General features: G+C 32.4%; 1 protein-coding gene across 7 annotated transcripts in view; it reads left to right on the top strand.

The window, feature by feature from the left end:
- LOC126844931 (dual specificity calcium/calmodulin-dependent 3',5'-cyclic nucleotide phosphodiesterase 1A-like) overlaps positions 1 to 20,719 on the top strand; it is a 294,426-nt gene that overhangs the window by 163,057 nt on the left and 110,650 nt on the right. For 6 of the 7 annotated variants that reach the window (XM_050583432.1, XM_050583431.1, XM_050583433.1 and 3 more), the window contains exon 1: positions 6,042 to 6,803. The exons of the other annotated variant lie outside the window; for it this stretch is intronic. In XM_050583432.1, coding sequence (XP_050439389.1) covers positions 6,416 to 6,803 — 388 coding nt within the window. In that variant the 5' untranslated portion in view covers positions 6,042 to 6,415. Of the gene's footprint in view, positions 1 to 6,041; positions 6,804 to 20,719 lie in introns of those variants that run through there. 7 annotated transcript variants of the gene reach the window in all.

Genomic DNA, 20,719 nt, shown 5'->3' with positions numbered 1-20,719 from the left:
GAATTTAATTAATTTTTTCTGTCGTTTCCGCTCACTTTTCTTTTCCGACTAGACGTTCTACCGGGATGAAAATTCTGGAAATGAATAATAATAATGATTATATTAGCTGTTGTGTTCGCCTACCTTTGACATGATAATATCATTTTGTTCGGTCCTCGGGCCTACATTATTAGACTTGTGTTATACACTATGTTTCCCATGTTGGCTTTTATTTCCAGACGAAAACGTGATATTATATACCATCATAAAAATACCGCACTTGCTCTCGATTCGTTCCATCTACGAAGCCGATCATAAGACGGTGGTCAAGCCACCTACCGAACGCGGCTGGGCGCTAGTTGCTACTAATGATGATAATAAATTATCGTTATCACGCGGGCCTACCTGTGGCTGTATGTATAGTAGGTACCTTAAACTACACTGTGGCACGTGCGGCCCGTAAAACCCGACTTTACCCCGAAGAAATTTTCCCTCTCTCGTTTTTGGCAAACCTCGAGAAGGTTATAAAACGACGTTTAACGGCCGGTATCGGTCATTATGGAGACGTTAAAAAAAAACCTGCTTCGAGCGGATATCCAAAGACCGTCGCCATAGTGTCTATTAGCTACACGCCCTGGTATGTACTAAAGTACCTACCTTAAAGTTGGCGGCGTGTGCAAACGTTTTATCACCCCGAACGACTTTAGCTCGGCGCAAATAAAACATAATAATATATCAGTCCATCGGCGTTTGCGTTGTAACCCGTAAAGGTATTTGAAACATCTAAAAGGCCGAGCACTGTCGACTATAGACTAAACAAGGAATGCGGTTATAATTAAAGCGAAAAATCTGCTGTGGGACTTGTGTAATGGAAACTTAAAAATTCGCAACCATCTTTTCCAGGACAGTTGAAACTTATTTCTAAAATTATCATTCTTTTTAAAATGATCTCGACAATATTTTAAATATTATCAACACAAAGCTATTTTTTACTATAACAACAGTCCCTTTTAATAACAGTGATGCAGCCAATTTTTATCCGCTTGTTAAGAAATTAGGCGATTATCACTTATTATATCACTACCCTAAATAATAATATCTAACCTAACCTTACCTAAAGGGAAGGGAAAACGCCAAATTTGATACAAATCAAGACTAAAACAAGAAGTCACTTTCTGAAGTGTCTACTGGACCGATTTCAAAAAAAAATATCACTGCTACCAAGATGTTTTGCCGAATGTATAAAATCATTGTAAGTATTGTATCATAACAGCTTATAAAGTTAATTTTATTATTATAGATATATATTTTATAGACCGAACTCATACAGTGTACAACATCATTAGTGAATATAATTTATCTTATTGTTTATTATACCTATAAACATATCATTTGTTTGTATTGATAAAAGTAATAACCAGTGTAACGTATATATTATATAGTTTAGATGCACACTTTATAATTTAAATGTATTACTTGATCCGATCGAGTCTCGCGGAACGTAGTATACCGTACCGAACCTACAGGGACAATTTGTGTTTTTCATACGGTAAAATACATTAAGTGGCCTTGTAGAATGTTCAGGCTCGAGGTAATACCATTCACACTACATATACTATACCCATACACACACAAACTCAATATTGAACAACGGCCGGTAGTATTTCAAGTAGTTTTTCAACCGGAAAATAGCAGTTTTAGCACTCATGAAAAGACATAGGGTTGAGTAGGTATCGTATCGTATCAATTTTCACTCTTCAATTGTTTTTTCCAAGCTTTGGCACATGTCCCAGCGATTTTCGTCCCAAGTCTCAAGTAACATAACAATATTTTTTTTTTGTATTATAAACTTTAATCCTGGTGGAATTTTTCCTTTTTAACGTTCCTCATAAGTCAGATTAAACAAATAATATTAAGCCATTTACTTAAGTAAGAACCGCCAGTATGTTCATTAATCACAAAAAGACTCCACGCGTAGACTAAGTGCTCATTTGTGGTGTTAAGACTTTAAAAAAATGTATTGGAATACAATTATGGATTATGTAATAATTGTTCAACATTTCAACAGTATGTCCTATAATTGTCCATAGGTCGCTGAATCCGAATTCCAAGTTGTAATTCCGAAGTAAACTATTGTACTTTTACTAACCCCCCCCCCCCAAAAAAAATAATTAAAAATAATCCCTAAAATTAAACAATTTTGTCCTAGGATTTTAATTTAATAACTCAAAATTCGTAAGAAATGACTAGTCTGGTTCGTCTGAAAACCCTACTTTTTCTTTTATGTGGGACTGTGTTATATAAATATAATTATAGTTTAGAGTTACTTGTTTATAAGAAGCGAATTTAACATTTCAGCGATTACTAACTTACTAGCATGCCAAAGTTCATAAAAAAAAAATTATTTCCGTTTTTTAAAATCTTTTTAAATATCAATTGAAGCAGTTTCCACAGCTTTAAGCAGGATAAAGCTAGCAGGAGAAAGTTTTTGGTTTGAACCGTAGAATAAAAACAGGTTTAATAAAAACCCGCCAATAGTTTTCCATATTTCTTTTAGTTTTCACATTTTTTGTTTTTGTATACTGGTGATTATTAATAATTAATAATATTATTAATTTGATCATTCGGCGGGTTGATACTTGATACCTAAATAAGAAGCTATGCATCAAATTTAATATAATATTTATTATTTATTCGTATGAATAATAATATAATATTAAACAAACACTATGTAGTAAAATTAGTTCTTTGTATATTGAACCAATAGGTTGATTTGAAGTTATTCCGTTTCTCCACCTTTACCGATCATTTTCCACTGCGTTTATCTTTTAACAATAATGATCTTAAAGGGGGCCATTTCAGTACTTACCCTCAAGGATACTTTTTCAATTAACCCTTATTAAAGACTCTTCCTTATGAGTTGTTAAATATAGAAAAGTATGGCATGACTTCAACAAACACAATATACTTAAAAATATATCGACTAATAATGATTTTCATTATATAAAAGTTTTTACTCGTAGAATTTGAACGCCAAAAATTCCATGAATGTTTCATAGAATGTTCAAATGAAACATTCCGTTCCCGGAACGGATCGAATTTGGAATGTTTAAACGCAAAGAAAAGCGATTTACGTTTACGTAATCTTTTAATGTGTATATAAAATATATTGTATATCATTACAGCATTATCGTTTGGAGGATAAGTATAATTAACTTTGTAAGTTCTACAGTAATATTTTGCTTAATAGAAAATAAGCGTTTGATCTTATATTTTAATCCTAACGTCAAGTACAATTATGCAATTAATACGCGTTTACTTGTACTTTCCAAGTTTGGCAATTTTACTTTATTCGGGGAAATACATACCACTTGATGTCTTCAATATTATTTAAATTTTTTCTGCTAGTGTATTTCAAATAAAACGAATTTAAATGGTTTATATATTATTATTATGCACGTGAAATTATATGTATAATGAATAAATATGCCATTCATTTCAACTTTGGGAAAACATATTAAGTGTTTTTTTTAATAAATTACCGTCAATAGTTTACAAAAGATAAATAATTTCATTAAAACTAATAATCGTATAAATCTAAATATAAAAGGAGTTGAGTGCCAATTAGACTGTTATCTAAGAGATATCATAAAGCGAAAAACATAATATATTTTACTGCGCTATAGATTGTTTGAATAGAATACAACTTGCTGCACTACAAAACACTATAGTAATAATAATACATATCTACACGCTTGATAAATACTCATTAGTGGGCACAGCAACTGAATAAAGTTTGTATTGATATTCTTTAAAAAATAGTAAGATGGTAATTTTATTAAAACAATTTACACAATTCAGTAAACCGATGTTTGGTTGTGGTTCTGTAGATAAAAAAGTATTATAAATGAACATGTTTTTCATATTTTAGGGAAATAGTTTTAGCGTTTCCCTACAGACCGGTGTGTATGATAACAAAGTCAGAAGTTTTTTGTTTGGTAAAATTGGTAAAAGAAAATGTGTTCCTAACTTGCTAGGTACTGTTGTTTTGTTAAGAGTAAAAAGTAATTATTGTTCATTTTAGTTTGCATTCAAAAACGTGTTAATGCCAAAATATAAAATGATGAGAAGATGAAAATATGACTGAATATTACATTCCAAAATAGGAGTGATTACACGTAAAACATAAAAAACATCAAAATCACTTTATTTTTAATTTTGAACGTATTTTTTTAAAAATATTTTTAAATCTGAATTGATGTAAAATGTCCTGTGCAAGTAATAGTACGTGTTGAACTACACTTCACTGCAATAGAACGTTTTGGAAAATATGTGTAGATTTTTTTTCAAAACTTGCTACTGCTGTTACATATAAATTATAATATAATAGTATTATATGTTATTAATTTTTATTTATGCATGAAATCTATAGGCATCCATTATAAAATATATTATTTCTCGAAATTGTGAATTGTCTTTAACATAGAATCAGTTAATGTACCTAACAATAGAATTAAATTAAAAGAAAATGATTATATTCTTACCTATTTAAATTGTTTATAAATATCATTTAATCAATACAGTATCAAGATAACTTATAATACTCTTTATTTTTTAGGTTAGTTGGAATGTTGATGATTCAATGTTTAAATACTGATATAACAATGATTAAAAATGATAAACAAAAAAAGTTAAAAATTTTGATAGTACATATTTTAGGTTCTAAAATATGTACTAGAAAATTAAAACAAATAAATTAAAAGTTAGGCAAAGTATTATAAATGATTTTAGTTAAATTATCATTGTCAGTGCTTGGGACATCATTTTCAGTACTATCGTGATTATCACAACTTTGTATACCTACTTACAAGGTCTTCTCCATCTTAGAATAAATTATTTTAATAATATTTTTTGTGTGATAATATAATCTTGTATATTATCAAAGAAACTAAATTTTAATGTTTCTGACTGGTAAAAAATATGTCTAGAGATATAATATATAAACTTTTATTTAGTAAACACTACGTTAACTAGATCAAGTCTACTTCACTATTAATAGGTATACATGGCAATAGCACGTTTATCTAACGTGAATGAAGATAGGTATGTAATAGAACATTTTTATGTTCATTAGAGACTAGAGTAATGGCACGTTTTGGATTACAAGAATAGCAGCAGTACCACGTTATGACTCAAGTCTCATTTTTGTTTTTGCAATAAATATTAAGTTATAAAATTTAAAAAATTGAACTCCTTCTGACATTTACAGCAAAACTAAATGTTTAATTTATTTTCATAATTAATAGCAATACCACGTTTTGGAATGTCACCCTTCAGTTGTAAATGTTGGTAATGACAAAAAGTGCTTACAATTGTATTTTTAGTGCTAGAATGGATAAGATTAGGGTTGATTGTCTGTCTTCCCTAATCATTCGTTGCTGTTGTTATTAACAGATATGTTTTCAGACTTTAAGCCCTAAAATTAAACCAAAAAAGGGGAAATAAAGGAAAGTTTCACTCTCTCTAGGAGAAAGGGTATTGATATTTATTTGGCTTGTCAACGTATAGAGATAATATTATCTCTAGACAATAATGGACTATTGTCCACGCAACTTTGAAAAAGACTTGACTATTTTGAAAAAGTTAAACAATGTGCCGCAATTTGAAGTTGAAAAATATGTAATTTTTTTGAGGGGCTATATTCTATTTTTAAGGAAAAGACATGCATTTTTAAAACTTTTGGTTCAATAAAGTAACATCCAGGTACGATTTCTGATCTATAGAGTTGCCACGGTAGAAATCGGTTCAGTGATTTATATAATAAATATTTTGACATTTTTAATTAGAAAAATAAATTTCACAATTTTTTCTAATTTATGAAGAATGATAATTTTAATTTTATGATAAAATGCAATTACACGTAGTACCCGACAAGGCACGACGGCGTACAGTTAAGGCGTACCCCAGGCCGCGCGCGCACTAAGGACCGCCCGCTGCCGCCGCCGTTGTCCACGCACCAAAAACACTGGCCGCCGCCGCCACCGGCAGTACGCTCACGATCATCGGCCAACGTTAGACGCTTCACGCCACATCCGTCGTCGCCGACGGACCGCGAGACTCCCGAACACACGCGCTCGCTTTACCGCGTTACAGGTTGTTGTCGGTCCGCCAGACGACACGTCTGACATCACTATCATTTATTTACTACTCATGTCAAAACTACTGCGGCAGTTATAGCAATAATATTATTAAAAACGTAGTCGGCTGTCGAACACGACGGCGTCACGTGTTCACGTCGTCGTCAATACCATCTAGTGAAAAACGGGACGAGTAGGAGAGAAAGGTAATATCACCAATACGTGTTTTTAATTCATCCCGACGACCAAACCGTCAGCGGCACAGTCACTGGTTTCTGGACACCGCAGCCGTCCGTAAGATGGACCAGCAGCAGCATTCGAACAAACCGGACGATACTGTCCAAACCGGCGATGGTGGACCGTCACAGCCATCGACGTCCGCGGACAACGGACAAGATGCTCCGCAACGGCCATCGACGTCTGCAGACAACGGCCAAGACGTATCTCAACAGCCATCAACGTCCGCAGACAACGGCCAAGACGTATCACAACGGCCATCGACGTCCGCGGACAACGGCCAAGACTTACCACAACAGCCACCGCTGAACGCTGATGACGGCCAAGCTGAAAATGTCCCCCGCATAGTTCAGATGGTGGACCGAGGGGTACAAGTGAACGTCCTAATATTGTCAAATGCTTTCCAAAAAAAGTGCATTCTCACCGTGGATGGTTATTCATACGTGATAAGTGAGTATAGCTCCAGATCGTCATACCTCGAAAATACGCATGATACAAAATTTTATGTGTAGCTTTTTCTACACTACTGTGAGATTTGCATTGTTTAGCCAAAACATTAACGAAATACAATATTAGATTCTTTAATACAATTTAAACTATAATAGGTAATTACTAAAGGTACTAAGAAAGCACAATAAAAACTTCTTTTAATTATTTTACTTTATCAAACTAAAATTGTAAGCAATAGTCTATTATAAAAAAAATGATTATTATTAAATGATAACTTTCTCAATTGCACATCGCAATCAGTATTGTCATGATATTTTGAACACCACATATAGCGCATATGGTTGAGTTAAATCCTTAATTAGAGGGATGCAAAAGAAAGTCACAAACGATACAACACTGTTAAGATATAACACCTTTACTGTTTTATTAATAATTCATTTGAACCTTAAAGCAGTCGGGTCTTAAGAAATCTCTTGTTGCGGAACATTATAAATAAAATTATTGTACTACAGTACCGCCATCTAGCAATGTCCCCAAAAAGTATGTTTATGTACCCATGCATAGAGCGTGGAATTATATTTCTTCATTTTCCCCATTGATGGCGTTACTGCGGCATAGTTTTAAGGCCGTAGCACGAGCTGACCACAATATCACGCTAATGTTGTTAGCAGCCTAATTGATAGTAACAGTTTTTAGTGTATATTATAACATATATAGTGAAACTCCGGAATAGACTTGTTTTTAAATGCATTGTGCTAAGTTGATAGCACTGATAGATAGAGGACGCTATTTCACTCTTTACGCGCTTATACAATACATACGTACAGATTGGCGAGTCGGTTATAAGCACACTGCGGCAATTTTGACTATGGTGTACCACTGTTCTCCTCCTAAAGCAGTTTTTCAATGAAGAAATTCGTTTTGGACGAGAGGAACAGTGATAAAAAACCAACCACTAGGTTAGATGGAAGAGCAGGAAGAACTGTTGCCACAGAAAATCTTTGTAGCTTCGACGAGAGACCTTTACACAGCCCTAAAGAACAGTGTGGTGTGCATTAAGTAAGCGTGGTGTTATTGATCGTTTATTCTTCGAGAAGAACGGAGTTATCCTTACATCAACATGATCAACAACTTTCTTGGCCCATAACTACGGAGAAGCCGAATCAGTAAACGGAATTTATGGTTCCAACAAGATGGGGAGACCACAAACACTGCAAGAGCTTCAATGATTGTTGCGCGTTCTTTGTTTCTTAATTAAGTCGTTTCACGATTCAGCAATGCCTTATGGTCACCTCGTTAACCAGATTGTCCAACTTGCCATTTCTTTCTTTTGGGCTACAGAATGTCACAAGTCTATAAAGAAAAGTCAAGAATACTGGAAGATTTAAAGGCTGTGATTCGCAATAAGATCGAAAAGGTCGGTCGAGAAGATTCCAACATTAGAATGAGACTCGAAATTTGTGTGAATGAAAACGGCCATCACCTAACAGATATCTTTCCGCAAATCATATTTTTAAATGGCACGTCAGAATTTTTGTTTCTAACAAAAACTAATACATTTATTTCAATAACTGACGGTGTGCATGCCGCTTATTTCAAAACAGGTCTATTCCCGTGCCTTGTACTGTATTATGTATGCAATATGCCTATTAAACATTTGAAAACATTTACTTTTTAAGAATAAGTTGACGTGATACTGTAATACTCAGCCCATGAAAATCATATCGATGAGATTACTTAAAAAATCTTCTTTTCATCATTTATTCGTGCATATCTCAAATTTTGCAGTCATGTCTTTTTTTCTAGTTTATTCATTCTAGTTTTTCCATTATGCACTTGCTGTGAACATCGATAGACATTTTTCAACTTAGCAACAAATACTGCGAATGACTTTGTAATGAAGTAGATATTTTTGCCTTTCGTGGGTTACCATGAGATTTCCGATGGCTAAAGGAGAACACAATAATATACGCTACCATGTTTATTCAGTAAATCGAGAAATATCGTATATACAGTGGTGGGCCACATTAAGCATTAATACGTTTATATAGAGGTATAGGTATAATGGGGATTTATTTTGTATATTATTACTGTCTGTTAAGACGTTCGGCGTCACCTTCGATATGCCACAACAGGCAGTTTCCATCAGCATGTATAATACTTTTATTCATTGTCCATCACCCTGTAAACGTTTACCCGACAAAATGTTTTCGCTAAGTTTCGCTAGTTTTCGCAACTTTTATTCTTCGGTCGTTTATCACTCGGCAATGTCTCACCGTTCTCATATCCAGCTGGCCCACTCGCACACATATGCCGACAAGTATTAGGGCTTTTAATTTCGTCCATATCATTGAATTAAAAGTGATATACAAAAAAAAAACAATAATCAATTGTGACTCGTTCAAGAAGGAGAATCGTTTGATTGTATAGCGCGGTCACCGTTGGCAAAGTATAACACGTTTAAAACGTCTCGCAGAATTACATAGTAATTTCTTATTATTATTGCCATTGTTGTGTGTCGTTCCAATAAAATGAATGGCCATCAGGGTTGTTTTCCATTTAAGATTGCCCCCTCGACATTCAGAGACATCCAATAGTAATTATTGTCGTTTACATAATTACACTAATCGGATTAAACAAGTTTCTCGCTCGAATGGATGTCGCCGTTCTTTTGTTAGAAAACCAGCCGTTATGCCAAATAATTAGCCCTTGTATTTCACATTGGATTTCTACCGTGCTTATCAAACACATAACGTTGTCATTATCATAACTAATGCTGCAGCAGTTTGTGGCTCTCATATTTTTGGAAAATTATTTTCCTTTGTTGTGAATTTACTCGCCTTTTCATTTCACATTACACGCAAAGTATAATTGGTCGTAAAGATCATACAATATGCGTGTCTTTTTTTATTTTTTTTAATCTTTACTATACAAAATATTGTGTTTGTATACAAAGCAATTTCAGTGGTTAATGAACCAAACGGTTTTTTGCATATATTTTATACCTATTTATACGTATAACTTTACACAACAATATTATTATCTATTATAATATCTTTGTAACGTTGGGACTTCTCAGGGATTCTTTTTAATTTCTCTGAATTATTTTTAAACACAATCGTTGCTCAGTTTTAACCCAACGGAATAACACATTAATTATAATAATACCACAAGTACGCCTCGTAATAATAATGTAGAACCGCTTGTACATATTATAATAATATATTCGAGAATTTTTCCATTCAAATACACACAAACACACACTGCAAGTAATACATTGTTACCGCACGTTATTTTATTTCGTTTTAACGCGAAAATATGATGTTTGTTACAAAATTAAGATGTATTGTTTGTTTTCATCTCTATGTGTGTGTGTGTCTAAAACCTATGGAAAAAAAAAAATAAAATAAAAAACGTTCAACTGTACACCCGTGTACGGCCTTGTCGTTGTCGTAGTCGGGATAAAAAACGGATTTATGGCGATAAATTCCGGACACCGTTTTTTTCCTACCAAAGCTGTAGCTACCGTAGCTATTATATTTTGTAAAATAATATATTGGGTAGGTAACCGACGTACCGTAACCGACCGGGATCATGATTCTCACAAGATGGATCGAAAAATAATAATATTGCAACTACAATAATAATAATTATAATAATAATGGTATTATCGTGAGGGTTGTCAGTTATGGGTTTGTAGTTTCGGTTAGTAACACAAAGAAAACGGCGCAGTAGTATTTTATGTAAAACGCTTATTATTATTATTAATATTAAAAGGTAACAACCGAAGTTTATGAAACGCCAACTGCTAACTAGGTACGAGACATAGATAATCGAAAAATTATATTTTAGTTTCAAGCAGTTTTGTAACAAAATGTTTTATATTCGACGCAAATTAGTCAACAACTACCATTTCCAGACGATACGTTTCGTTCAGACATAATACACCGACTTTGTTTCTTATTTCTATTCATAACATATGTACATTTAAAAAACTGGATTACTGTCTATTTTTTTTTTTTAGACACAAATAATATTTTCGCTTTTAATTTGTGAAAACGTACCTAAATACTTCGTCACGTGACACTGTAGGTTTCCATTATAATAATTAATATTAACAAATTATTAACTACACGAAAACTACAACGGAACGGGGTGGAAACGATATGTTGGACGATAACGACGTGGTGTGACCGTTTAAATCTTGTATATTATTTTGTGTTTGTATGTGTGTGTTTTTTTTACACTATCCACCCCTCCTATTTCCGTCCACCGTTGTTCAAAATCTTGTCCCGATAATAAATATCCAACTTTATCGGGAATCGCTTGGAGACGGATAATTGAAAAAAGAAAATGCGAACCGGCAGAGAATAATGGAGTGTACTGTGAACAACATTGATACACTCTCGCAGCGGGAATCCGTTTACTCGGAGCGAGGTGGATATGAGAAAACCCTTCAAAAAATACAAATCACTTACAGCTTCTGGCACGCACGGTGGGCGACAGGTGAACAGAAATAAACTCTTACCAATAAGTTTCGATGTTCTTTTTTTTTTTTGTGTACCGATGTATTTGAAAAAAGTGATCGATAATGACAACATCAAAACACAATACCTTAAATGTACAAATATTATGTATCCACAAATCCTCAAAACGAATTTGATGTTTCGGTATAGTTTGATTTTTAATGCGATTGTAAACTGGTATTTTATTATATCAATATAAAAGTTTAGTATAATTTTGGTTCAACAAATTAAACAGAAAAAAATATATTTTAATCACGCAATTTTTTTGTAGAGAATTTATGTTGGTTTTAGTTTTAAAATAAACATTTCCCGTTTACGAAAAAGGCGCCATCAAGAGGGTAGGTAAACACCCCCCTCCCCTCCACAGCTTGTACAAATATAAATTCTATACTTATAAAAAAACATCTTAAGATTCAAACTTCTGCTTATTATTCTTTACTGTTAACTTATTGCCATTGGCGGCTATTGACGCCTGCAGATTTCAATGCTTACAAGTACCTATCATGTCGATAATAGCTGTACCCACCACGTTACCTGTACAAAAGTAATAAATTGGGAAATTTTATTGTATTTCCGTGTAATAGATTGTACAGTTTCGACCATCGTTATGGTTTAATAATATCTGCCATTGATTCTATTCTATTCGGTTGACGATAATTGTTTCTAGATTTAATAATTACGGCACGGTAATAGGTACTTTAAAATTTAAACAACAACGTTTTAATTACAATTTATGAACGATCAAACATTATTTTAATGTAATGGCGTGAAGATAAACGGGAAGGTAATCCATTGTATCAGATTTGCATATGCCAATACTTTGGCTGCAGAGTCTAAGAAAGATATGCAAAAACCATTGGCTACATATTCTAATGAGATACAGCAACTATACCTTATGAAGAGTACAAAAGTCATGGTGGTGGTGTCTGGAGGAAATAGTTTAAAATATATTACACTAATTGTCAGTTTTGTGTATCGATTGTAAATATTTCAGCCACTTTCTATCTCACTTCTTTAGCATCGTACATAAATTGTTTGTCTTAACACACAGATAAGGTGCAAGTAGCGAGATAAACGGTTTCCTAATAACAAAGACCGTCTTTTACTTCTTTCCAGTATCTTTTGTGTTTTTTTTTTAAATTTTATTTATAATATTGTTTGTTTAATTGAATAATGTTTTTTTTTATCTACCGAGAAACGTACGTCGGTTCGGCCGACCGACTGAACGCTTCATCTTCATTCAGGCGTTCACTGCTCGCGTTACGTTAATCTCGGCTAAGCATCAGAAAGCACCGATAAAGAGCGCACATATTTCAACTAAAAGCCGGATGCGCGTATAAAGTTTGTATTTATACTTGTATGCATAATATAATACACCAAAGAAGTTCCAAACGACGACAAAATACCAAAGTTTATGCAGCAGGGTGAATCTGTCTTGATGTCCGAGTCGGCATTACTAAACAGGATGATTCAAAAGGGATAACAACTCAACTTCATTAAGGACTTTTTTGGCCGGATGACGATACTGCGTCAAGCAAAATATGCAGCTTACATCGAAACGGAGGTTTCAGGCGGTTGTCCTGGCCAACTACAGTGGATAAATAATTATTGCACAAGCTGAAAAGATACCACACCACCGTGGTGCGACGGAAACCTTCGTACTTATGGATGGAGTGGCTATAAAATAAACTACGGAAGTATAAAAGTGACTTGGGCCACTTGGAAAGTCGCCCGCGTTCCAGATAACCGCAACGGTTAGCCGAGTAAAACGCTTTATAATAATATATAATAAGTAATTCGGGTGAATCGAGGTTGGGTTATTTTCTTCAAAGTTCGAGTCGTTAAACCGTCTAGGCCAGCGTTTTTATAACAAATTTCTCGCACGCGACCTTAATATAATAGGAAACCGAGTGAGGATAATACTATTTAGGAAAAACATTTGCTTCGATGCCAAGAAAAACGATTTTTCGGCTGAGGTCGGAGTCGAGTTTATGAATCAACAAACTGTGGAAATAGAGACTTTCGACATGTTCACTTACAAGTCAATTTCGTAATTTTTTCTTGGTGATATTCTACTGCGTTGCGGTGTTACCGGAAAAAAGGATCTTCCGGTTTTTCCGGTCAAAGCCAATATAGAACACTACGTTTCCCGTTCGCCGACCGAACGTTATCAATGACCCACTCGTGCTTAAGGTAAAATATTTGAGGAGTAAAACTTTTATACTTTATGCGTCTAAACTTATTCAAAATCAAGTATTTATTTTTTTACTTTGTACTTTTTATTTTTCGAAAAATGAAATATCTGTGGTCAGAATAGTCTATTAGATGCGCAAATTTTTCAAGATATATTTTTCAATGTAAGATGCCATGTTCGTTTTGTCTATATTTACAATATTTTAATGAGGACCTTGACTCATAGACCTTTAGCCGTTGCAAATAACATTGACAAACAAATCGACTTTGATGTTTTGGTTATTTTCTGTTTACTATTAAAGCTTTAACAACTAGAATGTACACAGTACATGAATTAATGAAAACGTTTATTGACATAGTGTTTATTTTAATAATAAATGATACGATCGGTTTGTTATTTTCTTAAGGTAAACATAACCGTTTTCAGTAGAATTTACAGCTACATAATAAAATTATTCCGACATAAAATTATATTACGATTTAAAATATATGAATTGAAACATAATAACTTTTTGAATCGTATATTAAATATTATTTTATTAATATAACAATGTATAAAATATTTAATACACTGTTGGTAAGCATCGAAAGTATAACACCGTTGCCCAAAAATGCCAATTACTAGTTATATGTATAATATTTTTGTTTCTTAGTCGATTGATAACGTTGATCTAACGTGGAACTTCATAAAAGAAACAATATAAGTACCACTCTATTACTACATATTATATTTGTATACATAATATTAAGGTACCTATTTTAAAAAAATGTGTTTTTTTTGTTAAATATTGGCTTTAAAACTACTTAAATGTTCTTCATAGTATTAAAGTAAGTTAAAAAAAATATAGTTTTGGCCTATTTTTTATAACATTTGATTATGGTTTGTTCGTGATTTAATAATTTATTATAACTTATTTGGCTTTCTTAACCGGGCATCTAAGGCCTAGCTTGATGTCCTCTGGGAGTTTAATACTTAAATATTTTATTTTGTATTTTGAAGATTACTTCAAAATGCCGAGAAATATATTTCCTATTTAAGTTTTTTTTTATCAGCTTACGGTAAATATATTTTTTTTTGATACTTCAAATAGTAAATTGGCATGGGATAGGCCAAATATATATTTTTTAATATTTTATTTTTTCAACTTACTTTTATACTATAAAGAGCAAGTAAGGAGGGTAAAAGCAAAACTATAAAAAAAAATATATATAAATTTAGACCACCCTAATACATATCTATTTAATACTCAATAGTAACGTTTTAAATCAATCTGATAAAAAAAAGAATGCATTAGTAAAATCGTAGTTTCTGTTTTTAGATTTACTAAAATGTGAAAGTATGAAACTTATTATATTTTTTTGATACTAAATTGGATTTATCCTAGGTACTTTTACCTACGCTCTTATTGAAAATAAACTATTGATGCATAACACTATTTCAATTTATTTTGTTAGAAAGTTTATATTTTTTATAGAATAACTCCTGACGTTTTTCATTTGCAAAACTTACAAGCCAGTCGATATTTTTAAATATTTTTTTAAGTGCAAACGCCATTTCGAATATATTTTTAAATGGTTTCTTAGGCGGGCCGCACACGAATATTATTAATATACATTATTGATATATAGATTTACCATTTTTCTTTCTGTTATACAATAGATATGTAGGTATATAATTTACACAATTTGTAAATAATTATTTTTATAATAAGTTCATGTGATAAGTGATGTTGTAGACAGGGGTCATAGAAGAAATCGTCCATTGCCTTACAAATATATTAACTTGTCACAAAGGCACAGGCCTATGGCAAAACGTAGAAAATAAAAATGATATCAACGTATAAATAAATAATATCTAATCCACTTCGATGTATTTTCATAAAAGTTGTACCTCTTTTTTTTCAAAAACTACGTTGTTTTGAAGTATATAAAAAATTCACCGCATTTTTTTTATTATATTTGCATTTTGCGTATAATTCACTGAATATAAAAACATTAATAAGGTTATCCCATAAAACTGTTTGGCGGAAAACCCATATCAGCAATCCTATAAATCTGACCGAAGCGTTCGAAATCACGAACGTCTAAAGCACAATCAATTTCATGAATAAATTAATATTTATTTAAAACATTTAAATGGTATTGGTAGATAAATATACTCGAAAACGTGGGTGCTCTCAAAATGGAACACTAAAATTAGTATTGTACAAATAAAAATAAGAGAGCGATAAACTATTAAAACAAAATATATTACTTCGGTTAAGGGTAATATTGTTAACGTCGGGATAGCCGGATTTACAGAAGAAAAAAATCAATCCGTGTCCAGACAAAGCAGACGAAAATTAATATGTAATCTTATAGACTATAGTAATAATATTTGATAATATCTTATACTCAATGGTATTACGAACAAGCTATTACTATTTAATTGGGAAATAACTGGAATAAAGTATATATTCTCTTTTGTTTTAAATTTTACTTTGTGGATATTTTTGTTTTTATGCCATTGCAATAGAATTTACTTTTAGTAATAAAAATCGATTTGATAACTGAATTTGATAAATTTAACTTTGATGCTGAGCTGAGATAAGGTATTAGTTTCATAATGGTGTATTTTTTTTCGTCTTAACACACTTAAAATTTTTTTCCTGTGAACTGATTTACTCGAACAGCAACCCTGTCGCCTGGAAATCGCATGCGAATGGTACTTTAGCGGGTAAAATTAAATAGTGGATTTTATCACTCTCAGCTATAAAATAATATTTATCCTACAGTCCTGTCTCGACCTCTTTGGGCTGGTTTTTTTTATTAACTAGTATACATTTAAAATTAAAAAAAACAGTAACGTCATTAACTAAGCTATGTTCATGATGGACTGTTTACGTCATATTATAGTGTTGTACAGTGTACTTAATTTAATTATTCGTTTACTCGATAAATTAATTCCTTATAGGTACAGTAGTATACTTACAAGTAGGTCCTCGAGATCAATTCGTCGCATTATGCCTATACATTTGGAAAAACATAACAACAAAAATAAAAATATACTATACCTTAAAAATATGTAGAAGCATTGAATCTCGTAAGACATTCAAATGGTTTGTTTTTACCCTTGTGATGTTGGTATTTCAATTTTTAAGGTATAGTATGCGCGTTTGTTCTGACATATCATGGGTAGAGTATGGCTAACCTGCATTAACTATATTCTCGTGTGTAGTGATTGCTTATGTCTAGTGATTTTAACGTAAATGGGAGTATATTTTTTACCCTTGGCATGTCAACTCTTTGGTGCACCGTTCGTCAATAGTAGAGAAAAATATGTTTAGGTCGACTATTAGTAACAACGTAAAAAAAAACCAATAATCATCAGAAAGGTCGTTCTATGTGCATTAACTCTTAACAGTAAATATAAAGCGCGTCTCGGTTGAATATTCATCGTGGCGCAATTATTGTTTAATATCCTGATTGTCCAATGTAGACTGTTTATTACCCTATACGATGGCTCGTTAAATTATACGTTTAAAGTAGATACGCTACTTTTGTGACGCTATATTTGTGTCACTATTTTGTATCGTTTTCGAGCCAAGGCTAAAGTATAATTCATGCTAAAACAATGTATGTGTAGGTAAATCTGTATAACATATTATGTATATTTCCATATGTAATACCCTAATAATGTTTATTTAATAGTACAAAACATGTATATATTATTTCATAACAATAATAAATATTATTGTTTGCTTAACATTATGTTAAACAATCGGTACTACATTTCCCAGCAAGCAAGGTAAAATATGTTTATTTTAACTGATCCTTTAAACTTACAGAGTTGTTAGCCAAAGATAAGTAAAATTCAATTTTTTTTTCGAATTAGCGATAAATTGTAATAAAAAAGTTTTCGTTTGAGATATCATTTTTTTAAACTCGATAAATACTTTTGGAATGTGCTGTTTAAGGTCAAGCAAACATCGAAACCACTTAACATATCTTCGTCGAAGTTACATAAACTTTAATCGCAACATTAAAAAAAGTGGATTTACAAAAGTCTAATATTTTTTTTTTAAATAAGAGAAAGTCATTATTTTTCCTATGTACTTAAATAAAAATACTTTAAACGTAATCGACTATGAAACTGCACGAACTCAGCTTCGGGTCTCGGTAAAATACGGTTGGATTAATAATAATAATTACTCGTTTTATATTAGATTGAATTTATTATACATCGAAAGAAAAACGGGTAAATAAAATAAAAAATAAAATGAGTAGTGGTGCTGAGGCAAGTGACACAGGGACCGACCACATCAAAATGATCCGGTGCATTTAAATCAAGATTAATTTGGGGAAACAGAAGTAGCGCGCGCTCACGCTATTTTGTGTCGTTATTTTTTGTCATTTTTTCTTTTTTTTTTTTGTGTCGATATTTTGCGTCGTTTTCGAGATAGGAGGCCAAGGCTAAAGCAAGTCCCTTGCTAAAAACATTTTACAAATTTGCCGTAACTATTTTGTTTACATTGAAAGTGATCCTGCTGCTTTCATCAGCTATTCTGTGTTATGACTACGGGTTTAATTTACATAGCTCATATTATCAGCTATGGATAATAGGTATGTAGGTATTATTATTTTTCTAAAATTGTGTTATAGTGGCGGCACGTGTCGAGGTAATAGTGTTCGATAATATAATATCGTTGAAGCGGTTTAATTAACTGATAAGGTTTTGTTGACAAATGTCGTTGGCTAAATATTGGCGCTTCCGACAGCCAGTGACGAAACAACAATGTCGTTTAATGCGTCATCCGAGAATCACATCTCTTATGAGCCAAAGGAAAACACCAAAAAAATGTCACCGGTCATAGGTAATATGAGCGTTTCTACTTTCTAAATGTTTACACTCAAAGGCGTTTCACCTTGGCGCTTGTTTTTGTTTCCACAACTGTGCACACCAAATTGATTGAATTGCCTGGGTAGTTGATGTCCTTATATTTTTTCGATTTATTCCTCCTCCTGTTCCCAGAAATCTTGCTTGATATCTTTTGGCGTTTGTCAACTTCGTTTTCTGCCGGCTGTTACATCCGCTACGGTCATGGGCGCAAATAATTTTTTATACAACATTTGTGTAAAATAATAATATTACGTTGTGTTGATCGTTAAAATCGATTTATAATATCGATTACTCTCACGATCCGTACTGGCACATTATAATAACAATATATTTTTGTTGGTGAAACTCACCCTTCGTTATTATAATTCCGAAACGACGGTCAAACCCGACTCTCCAAGCTTAACCGTATTGTTGATCGTAAACGTCACCACCGCCACCTCCGCCGTCCTACGACCCTGCGGTAAAAATAAAAAACTAAAAGTAATAATGAAAACGTTTTTTTTCCTCTCTGACGTCATACCTGTTAACTTCACGTGGCGCGCAAACAAGTCACCCAGTGAAACCGTAAAGATATTATGTTACGAGTAAATGTTCACCGACTGGTCTAGAAACTTCTTAATTAAAACAAACGACAAGTGTTTACATCGGCATAATTAAAATACAGATAAAGACAAAAAAAAAAGGAAACGAGACGTTTACAAACGATCGGAACTGTATTTTATTTTTGGTTTTAATTGGATATCGAGGCCATAACAACAATAACAAAACCAGCGACTATTATCAGCTATAGTACCTACAAATCCAAGGTTAAAAATAATTATTATTAAACAGCTTTAAATTATGTTTAAAATATATAAATAAGTCGTCCGTCCCAATTTCGATTGATGATAAATTTCACACAAAATAATTCTTTACCCAAGTTAATGTAAAATAAATAACACTTTAAACGACTTGTGTGTGTGTTTTCGATAGTTTGCATACAAATTAAACACAGTAAAATAACTAGAGGCTAGGCTACACTTGAATGTTTAGCCAAATTTATGAAAACTGCCATTAATGACTTTATAAACTTCTAGCTAAGGGGTTGCGTGTAGTTTAAGCGTATTACCATGTCGGTTAGTATGGTTGCTTGGAAAACACTTGCTTTTCGGGGATATCGCGCCTGGCTTACTAACTAGTAACTAATATTGTAATAACAATAAGTGCGCTGGAAAAGAATGTAATAATATTACAATATTTACGCCACAAGAACAAAACCAACTGTTTGGTTGTATAATGTAATCATATCAGTTAGAGCGAAGGGACAGTCACACGACGGTATTGTTGACGTTAATATACCTATGTAATGATTTTAATCAATTAACAACGCGGATGGTTGTTTTTGCAGTGGTGTGGCCACGGCAATACGCTTACAGTCATTTGTACAGAACGATCCATTTAAAATAGGACAATAATTATAATTTTGTAGTTTTTCGTACATTTTTTTATTTATGTTGTTGTACAATATTATAAAATTACAAAATATTTATCTTTTTTTTAGTATTTTCCAGAGCGTTATCAAATTTGAAACTTAAATTTAAAATAAAAAGTTATTATTTTCCGAGAAATTGAGTGCAGTACATTAAATAGATCAGCCGGTATAGAGTTAAACACATGAGTTTTAAAACTGTATATCTTTTAACTTTTCTGTTAATGGTTGTTATACCGAATGGGTGAAATAATGAATTTGTACTTATATGTGAACTCCTATGTCTTGTGTTTAAAAAACAAACCATCTAAATCGGACTAGGGATAATCAGACAGTAAGAACACAAGAAAATGTTATACAATTATTGAAATAATGAATTTTTTAGCTGCATTTGGATAAGAGTTTAAAATAATTATTTTATTGTAATAATTATATTTGGTGTGTGTGTACAGCTTATATGATTTCTGTTAGTTATACTCATTGTCGAGTTACTATAATATTTTGTCGGGATTAACTGGCTTTCAAACTAATTACCTAATATATTTGTTTAGCAATTAAATACAGCGTGATAATATTGTAATCAATCAAAAGCTTCGCGTCATTCGTCATGTGTGTACAACATTTTTGTGAGAATGTAACTACAACGCGATGACTGAAATATAATTTTTTTTACTATTAACAGCAGAACAACGTGACATTATAAATCCCGCCTGAAAGTGAATGGAGAAAATTAATATGCAAGGCTTCAAACCGAAAAACCCTCGTCACATATGATATAGAGGTGTGTCGTTGTTATTGTTTTCCACGTTTAAAACCGGCGCGCATGGTTATATATTATTACACCAACGAA

The sequence above is a fragment of the Adelges cooleyi genome, unplaced genomic scaffold (assembly GCF_023614345.1).
Source record: "Adelges cooleyi isolate 19-005CV unplaced genomic scaffold, UGA_ACOO_1.1 ACOO_flye_CR_arks_rails_tigmint_CR_PRNA_651, whole genome shotgun sequence".
Taxonomy (NCBI): Eukaryota; Metazoa; Arthropoda; class Insecta; order Hemiptera; family Adelgidae; genus Adelges; species Adelges cooleyi.
Note: the sequence above shows the minus strand (reverse complement) of the source record. Positions and strands in the feature narration are given on the sequence as shown.